The sequence below is a fragment of the Phalacrocorax carbo genome, chromosome 31 (genome assembly GCF_963921805.1).
Source record: "Phalacrocorax carbo chromosome 31, bPhaCar2.1, whole genome shotgun sequence".
In the NCBI taxonomy this organism is placed as follows: Eukaryota; Metazoa; Chordata; class Aves; order Suliformes; family Phalacrocoracidae; genus Phalacrocorax; species Phalacrocorax carbo.
Genome location: NC_087543.1, coordinates 71135 through 79205, shown reverse-complemented (window position 1 = coordinate 79205; position 8071 = coordinate 71135). Strand labels below are relative to the sequence as shown.

At 73.3% G+C, this 8071-nt stretch overlaps 1 protein-coding gene across 1 annotated transcript in view; it reads right to left on the bottom strand.

The window, feature by feature from the left end:
* Positions 1 to 3959, bottom strand: part of BLVRB (biliverdin reductase B) — an 8563-nt gene extending 4604 nt beyond the window's left edge. Inside the window, 2 exon segments of the mRNA XM_064437412.1 lie at positions 1343 to 1504; positions 3839 to 3959. Coding sequence (XP_064293482.1) covers positions 1343 to 1504; positions 3839 to 3920 — 244 coding nt within the window. The 5' untranslated portion in view covers positions 3921 to 3959.
* Positions 3960 to 8071: the final 4112 nt, after the last annotated feature.

Genomic DNA, 8071 nt, shown 5'->3' with positions numbered 1-8071 from the left:
GGTGCCGGGGTGCGGGGGGTGCCGGGGCAGGGGGGTGCCGGGGCAGGGGGTGCCGGGGTGCGGGGGGTGCCGGGGTTGGGGGGTGCCGGGGCGCGGGGGGTGCCGGGGCGCGGGGGGTGCCGGGGTGCAGGGGGTGCCGGGGCTGGGGGGGTGCCGGGGTGCGGGGGGGTGCCGGGGTTGGGGGGTGCCGGGGTGCGGGGGGGTGCCGGGGTGCGGGGGGGTGCCGGGGCAGGGGGGTGCCGGGGTGCAGGGGGTGCCGGGGTGCGGGGGGTGCCGGGGTTGGGGGGGTGCCGGGGCGGGGGGTGCCGGGGTGCGGGGGGTGCCGGGGTTGGGGGATGCCGGGGTTGGGGGGTGCCGGGGCGGGGGGTGCCGGGGTTGGGGGGTGCCGGTGCGGGGGATGCCGGGGTTGGGGGGTGCCAGGGTTGGGGGGTGCCGGGGCGGGGGGTGCCGGGGTTGGGGGGTGCCGGGGTTGGGGGGTGCCGGGGCGGGGGGTGCCGGGGTTGGGGGGTGCCGGGGCAGGGGGTGCCGGGGCGGGGGATGCCGGGGTTGGGGGATGCCGGGGTTGGGGGGTGCCGGGGTTGGGGGGTGCCGGGGCGGGGGATGCCGGGGTTGGGGGGTGCCAGGGTTGGGGGGTGCCGGGGTTGGGGGATGCCGGGGTTGGGGGGTGCCGGGGCGGGGGGTGCCGGGGTTGGGGGGTGCCGGTGCGGGGGATGCCGGGGTTGGGGGGTGCCAGGGTTGGGGGGTGCCGGGGTTGGGGGGTGCCGGGGCGGGGGGTGCCGGGGTTGGGGGGTGCCGGGGTTGGGGGGTGCCGGGGCGGGGGGTGCCGGGGTTGGGGGATGCCGGGGTTGGGGGGTGCCGGGGCGGGGGGTGCCGGGGTTGGGGGGTGCCGGGGTTGGGGGGTGCCGGGGCGGGGGGTGCCGGGGTTGGGGGGTGCCGGGGTTGGGGGGTGCCGGGGCGGGGGGGTGCCGGGGTTGGGGGGTGCCGGGGCAGGGGGTGCCGGGGCGGGGGATGCCGGGGTTGGGGGATGCCGGGGTTGGGGGGTGCCGGGGTTGGGGGGTGCCGGGGCGGGGGATGCCGGGGTTGGGGGGTGCCGGGGTTGGGGGGTGCCGGGGCGGGGGATGCCGGGGTTGGGGGGTGCCAGGGTTGGGGGGTGCCGGGGTTGGGGGGTGCCGGGGCGGGGGGTGCCGGGGTTGGGGGGTGCCGGGGTTGGGGGGTGCCGGGGCGGGGGGTGCCGGGGTGCGGGGGGTGCCGGGGTTGGGGGGTGCCGGGGCGGGGGGGTGCCGGGGCGGGGGGTGCCGGGGTTGGGGGGTGCCGGGGCGGGGCCCCCCCGTTGCCGCCGTACCCAGGTCGTCCCTCGTCCCCAGGAGGATGATGACGGCGTCCTGGCCCCGCACGGCCTCGCCCACGGCCGCGGGGTCCCGCACGTCCCCCAGAACCACGCGGGCGGGGCGGAGCCGCTCGGGCAGCCGGGCCCGATCCCGCACCAGCACCGTCACCACGTACCCTGTGGGGTGAGGCCGCCGCCGCTGGCTCCCCTCCGCCGTGGGGCACGGGGAGGGGGTGTGGGGGGCTGGCCCGGATCGGGCCCCGCGGCCGCCGCCCGAGGGTGAGTCAGCGGTTTGGGCAGGGGGTGACTCAGCATCCCCCGGCTGCCCCATAGCGGCTCGATGGGGCCCACATAGGCTCTGCCTGCCCCACGTCTGCCCCATAGCGGCTCTATGGGGCCCTCAGGGGCTCTGACTGTCCCACGTCTGCCCCACAGGGGCTCTATAGGGCTCACAGGGGCTCTGCCTGCCCCACATCTGCCCCACAGAGGCTCTGTGTGCCCCACATCTGCCCCATAGGGGCTCTGTAGGGCACACAGGGGCTCTGACTGCCCCACATCTGCCCCACATAGGCTCTATACAGCCCATACAGGCTCTGCCTGCCCCACATCTGCCCCACATAGGCTCTATACAGCTCATACAGGCTCTGCCTGCCCCACATCTGCCCCACATAGGCTCTATATGGCCCATACAGGCTCTGCCTGCCCCAAAACCGATCCATAGGGGCCCTGCCTGCCCCACAGGGGCTCTACACTTCCGACATAGGTTCCACCTGCCCCGTAAGGGCTCTATACGGCCTATATGGGCTCTGCCTGCCCCATAGCAGCTCTATATGGCCCATAGGGGGCTCTGTCTGCCCCACATGAGCTCTACCTGCCCTATATAAGCTCTATACGGCCCATAGAGGCTCCCCCTGCCCCGACTGGGCTCTGTCAGCCCCACACGGGCTCTATCAGCCCCATATGGGCTCTATCAGCCCCATATGGGCTCCCTCTGCCCCAGATAAGCTCTATCTACCCTGCACATGCTGGGTCAGCCCCACGTAGGCTCTATACGCCCCAACGGCTGGGTCTGCCCCACATATAGGCTCTATACGGCCCCAACGGCTGAGTCTGCCCCACATATAGGCTCTATATGGCCCCAACGGCTGAGTCTGCCCCACATATAGGCTCTATATGGCCCCAACGGCTGAGCCTGCCCCACATATAGGCTCTATACGGCCCCAATGGCTGGGTCTGCCCCCCAAGTGGGATCTATACGTTCCAGCAGGCCCACCACCACCACCCAGGCCCCCCCTTTAACCCAGTGACCCCCCCAAACCCCCCAACCCCCCGTGACCCCCCCGAGGCCCCCATAAACCCAGGGACCCCCAAACCCCCCCCAACCCCCCATGACCTCCCAAACCCCCCTGACCCCCCCCAAGCCCCCCTGGACCCCCCAAACCCTCCTGACCCCCCTGAGCCCCCCATAAACCCAGGGACCCCCAAAATCTCCCCAAACCCCTGACCCCCCGACCCCCTGACCCCTCCTGACCCCCCCAAGCACCCCATAACCCCCCTGACCCCCCAAACCACCATGACCCCCCATAACCCCCCTGAACCCCATAACCCTCTTGGCTCTCCAAACCTCCCTGACCCCCCCAAACGTCCCCTAACCCCCCTGACCCCCATGACCCCATGACCCCCCAAGCCCCCCACAACCCCCCTCACCCCCCACCCCTGGTCCCCCAAACCCCTCTAACCCCATGACCGCCTGACCCCCCATAACCCCCCATGCCCCCCATAACGCCCCATGCTCCCCCAAACCCCCAGACCCCCTATAACCCCCCATGCCCCCCAAACTCCCCTGACCCCCCATAACCCCCATGCCCCCCCAAACCCCCCTGACCCCCCATAACCCCCCATGCCCCCCCAAACCAGCGACCCCCCATAACCCCCCTGGCCCCCCAAACCCCCCTGACCCCCTATAACCCCCCATGCTCCCCCAACCCCCTTGACCCCCCATAACCCCCATGCCCCCCATAACCCCCCATGCTCCCCCAAACCCCCTTGACCCCCCATAACTCCCCATGCCCCCCCAAACCCCCTTGACCCCCCCAAACCCCCCTGACCCCCCCATAACCCCCCTTGACCCCCCATAACCCCCATGCCCCCCATAACCCCCATGCTCCCCCAAACCCCCCTTGACCCCCCATAACCCCCATGCTCCCCCAAACCCCCTTGACCCCCCATAACCCTCCATGCCCCCCCAAAACCCCCTGACCCCCCCATAACCCCCCTGACCCCCCCAAAACACCCCAGACCCCCCATAATCCCCCATGCCCCCCAAAATCCCCCTGACCCCCCCAAACCCCCCAGACCCCCCATAACCCCCCACGCCCCCCCAAACCCCCCTGACCCCCACGACCCCCGCCCCCCCCCCGCCCCCAGCCCCTCCCCCCGGCCGGGTGAGGGGGGGGGGTCCGGCCGCCGCCCCCGCGGGGTTTGGGGGTGCGCCGGGGGGTCCCCCCTTACCCTGCTCCAGGGCCTGCGCCAGCGTGGGGAGCCCCGTGCGGCCGGTGGCCCCGAAGATGGCGATGTTCTTCACGGTGGCCATGGCGGGGGGGGGGGGTCACCGGGGGGGGGGGGTCACCGAATGGGGGGTCACTGGGGGGGCTCCGGGACACCGGGGTGGGGGGGCTCGGGGGCACCGGGAGCGCCTCGGGGACACCGGAGGGGGGGGTGGCACCGGGGGGGTGTCACCGGGGGGGTGTCACCGGGGTGTCACCGGGGGGGCACCGGGGGTGTCACCGGGGGGGGCACCGGGAGCGCCTCGGGGACACCGGCGATGGCTCCGGGACACCGGAGGGGGGGGGGGAGGGGGAGGGGCGGGACACCGGGGCTCGGCTCCGCCCCGGGGAGGGGTGACCCCCCCCATCCCCCACCTTCGGGCCAAGGGGGAGGGGCCGGGGGAGGGGCCGGGGGCCCCCCCAGGCTGTGCCCCGCCCCGGGCTATACGGGCCCGATCCGTGCCCCCCCCATAGGGTCCCCCCAGTCCATAGGGTCCCCCCGGTCTATAGGGTCCCCCCAGTCCGTAAGGTCCCGATCCGTGCCCCCCCCCCCATAGGGTCCCCCCGGTCTATAGGGTCCCGATCCGTGCCCCACCCCCATAGGGTCCCCCCAGTCCATAGGGTCCCCCCGGTCTATAGGGTCCCCCCAGTCCGTAAGGTCCCGATCCGTGCCCCCCCCCCCCCATAGGGTCCCCCCGGTCTATAGGGTCCCGATCCGTGCCCCCCCCCCCATAGGGTCCCCCCGGTCTATAGGGTCCCCCCAGTCCATAGGGTCCCGATCCGTGCCCCCCCCCCATAGGGTCCCCCCGTCTATAGGGTCCCCCCAGTCCATAAGGTCCCGATCCGTTCCCCCCCCCCATAGGGTCTCCCCGGTCCATAGGGTCCCCCCGGTCTATAGGGTCCCCCCAGTCCATAAGGTGCCGATCCGTGCCCCCCCCATAGGGTCCCCCCCGGTCTATAGGGTCCCCCCCAGTCCATAGGGTCCCGATCCGTGTCCCCCCCCCATAGGGTCCCCCAGTCCATAAGGTCCCGATCCGTGCCCCCCCGCCATAGGGTCCCCCTGGTCTATAGGGTCCCCCCAGTCCATAGGGTCCCGATCCGTGTCCCCCCCCATAGGGTCCCCCCCGGTCCATAGGGTCCCCCCAGTCCATAGAGTCCCGACCCGTGCCCCCCCCCCATAGGGTCCCCCCCTGTCTATAGGGTCCCGATCCGTGCCCCCCCGCCATAGGGTCCCCCCGGTCCATAGGGTCCCGATCCGTGCCCCCCCCCCCCCATAGGGTCCCCGTCCATAGGGTCCCCCCGGTCTATAGGGTCCCGATCCGTGCCCCCCCCCCCATAGGGTCCCCCCGGTCTACAGGGTCCCCCCGTCTATAGGGTCCCCCCAGTCCATAGGGTCCGATCCGTGCCCCCCCCCGCCATAGGGTCCCCCGGTCCATAGGGTCCCCCCGGTCCATAGGGTCCCCCCGGTCTATAGGGTCCCCCCAGTCCATAAGGTCCCGATCCGTGCCCCCCCCATAGGGTCCCCCCGGTCTATAGGGTCCCCCCAGTCCATAGGGGTCCCGATCCGTGTCCCCCCCCCATAGGGTCCCCCCAGTCCATAAGGTCCCGATCCGTGCCCCCCCGCCATAGGGTCCCCCCGGTCCATAGGGTCCCCCCGGTCCATAGGGTCCCCCCGGTCTATAGGGTCCCCCCAGTCCATAAGGTCCCGATCCGTGCCCCCCCCATAGGAGTCCCCCCGGTCTATAGGGTCCCCCCAGTCCATAGGGTCCCGATCCGTGTCCCCCCCCCATAGGGTCCCCCAGTCCATAGGTCCCGATCCGTGCCCCCCCGCCATAGGGTCCCCCTGGTCTATAGGGTCCCCCCAGTCCATAGGGTCCCGATCCGTGTCCCCCCCCCATAGGTCCCCCCAGTCCATAGGGTCCCGATCCGTGCCCCCCCCCCCATAGGGTCCCCCCGGTCTATAGGGTCCCCCCAGTCCATAGGGTCCCGATCCGTGCCCCCCCCGCCATAGGGTCCCCCCGGTCCATAGGGTCCCGGTCCGTGCCACCCCCATAGGGTCCCCCCAGTCCATAGGGTCCCGATCCGTGCCCCCCCCATAGGGTCCCCCCGGTCTATAGGGTCCCCCCAGTCCATAAGGTGCCGATCCGTGCCCCCCCCGCCATAGGGTCCCCCCAGTCCATAGGGTCCCGATCCGTGCCCCCCCCCATAAGGTCCCCCCCCCGCTCCTCCCAGCCCCGGTTTGGGGGGGTCGGGAGGGTGTGACGTCACGGCTCCCCGGTTTGGGGGGGGGCGGGGGGGGATGCTCCCGGTGCGGCGGCGGGTCCGACCCTCCACGTCGTGCGCGGCGGGAGGTTGGGGGGGGGGACGGGGGGGGGGGGGCGCGTCCCCGCCGTTGCCTGCCGGGGCGGCGTCGGGGACGCGCGGCTGCGCGCCTCCCGTGAGCAGGGCGGGCCCGGGCGGTACCGGCGGCACCGGGCACCCCCTGCACGGTGAGTGACCCCCCCCCTTCCAAATCCATCCCCCCCCGCAGCATCCTCCCCCTCCCCCCCAAACCATCCCCCCCCCAAACCATCCCCCCTCCCCCAAAAGCATCCTCCCCCCTCACCCCAAACCATCCCCCCCCCCCCCGTTGCACCGGGAACGGGGTACCCCATCGGTACCGGGGAAGGGGGGGGGGCTCTTAGGGAGGGAGGGGGGTCTTGGGGAGGGGGATGTCGCCGGTGCGGGTGGCCCCCGCCCCCCCTCCAGGTTGCCGGTGGGGTCTTTCAAGGTGACCGCCGGGAAGGGCCCGATCCGGCGGCTGGGGGGGGGACCGGGGAGGGGTGAGGGGGGGTTCTGGGAGGGCTGGGGGGGCGCTTGGGGGGCTGCAGGCGGTTCTGGGGGGGCTGCAGAGGGTCCTGGGGGGGGTGAGGAGGGTCTTGGGGGGGCTGCAGGGGGTTCTGGGGGAGGTGATGGGGGTCTTGGGGGGGCTTCAGGGGGTCCTGGGGGGGACTGGGGGGCTGCGGGTGGTCCTGGGGGGGCTGCAGGGGGTCCTGGGGGAGGTGATGGGGGTCCTGGGGGGGGCTTCAGTGGTTCCTGGGGGAGGCTGGGGGTGTGAGGGGGGTCCTGGGGGTGTCCTGGGGTGATGATGGGGGTCCTGGGGGGGCTGCAGGGGTCCTGGGGCGGGACTGCAGGGTGTGACAGGGGTCTTGGGGGGGCTGCAGGGGGCCCTGGGAGGGCTGGGGGGGTGAGGGGGGTCCTGGGGGTCTGCAGGACGTTCTGGGGGCGTCGCTGGGGGGTCTGCAGGGGTTCCCGGGGCGGGGCTGGGGGATGATGGGGGTCCTGGGGGGGGACTGGGGGGGATGAGGTGTGTCCTGGGGGGGCTGCAGGTGGTCCTGGGGGGTGCTGGGGGGCTGCAGGGGGGTGTGTGTCCTGGGGTGATGATGGGGGTCTGGGGGGGGCTGCAGGGGGTCCTGGGGGGGGTCTGGGGGGTGAATTGGGTCTTGGGGGGCTGCAGGGGTGCTGGGGGGATGATGGGGGTCCTGTGGGGGCTGCAGGGGGTCCGGGGGTGGGGCTGGAGGGCTGCAGGGCATCCTGGGGGGGCTTCAGGGGGTCCTGGGGGGACTGGAGGGATGAGGGGTGTCCTGGGGGGGGTGTCCTGGGGTGGGTGATGGGGGTCCTGGGGGAGTCGTAGGGTGTGCTGGGGGGGGCCTTCTTGGGGTGCTGAGGGGGGTCTGCAGGGGGTGCTGGGGGGCTCAGGGGGTCTTGGGGGGTCTGGGTGGGCTCAGGGGGTGCTCAGTGGAGACTGGGGGGGCTGCATGGGGCACTCAGGGGGGTCTGGGGGCTCAGGGGGTGCTGGAGGGGCTCAGCGGGTGCTCAGGGTGGTCTGAGTGGGCTCAGATGGTCTCAGGGGGGTCTGGGGTAACTCAGGAGGTCTCAGGGGGGTGCTGGGGGGGTCTGCAGGGTGGTCTGAGGGGCTTGGGGGGTCTGGGGGGGACTCAGGGTGGTCTGAGGGGCTCATGGGGGGTGTCTGGGGTGGCCCAGGGTGTCTGGGGGTCTCAGGAGGGTCTACAGGGTGGCCTGAGGGGTCGTCTGGGGGTGCCTGGGGGGGCTCAGGGTGGGGTCTGGGAGGGCCCAGGGAGGTCTGGGGGGCTCAGGGGGTCTGGGGGGCTCAGGGGGTGCTCAGGGGGGTCTGCAGAGTGGTCTGAGAGTGCTCAGG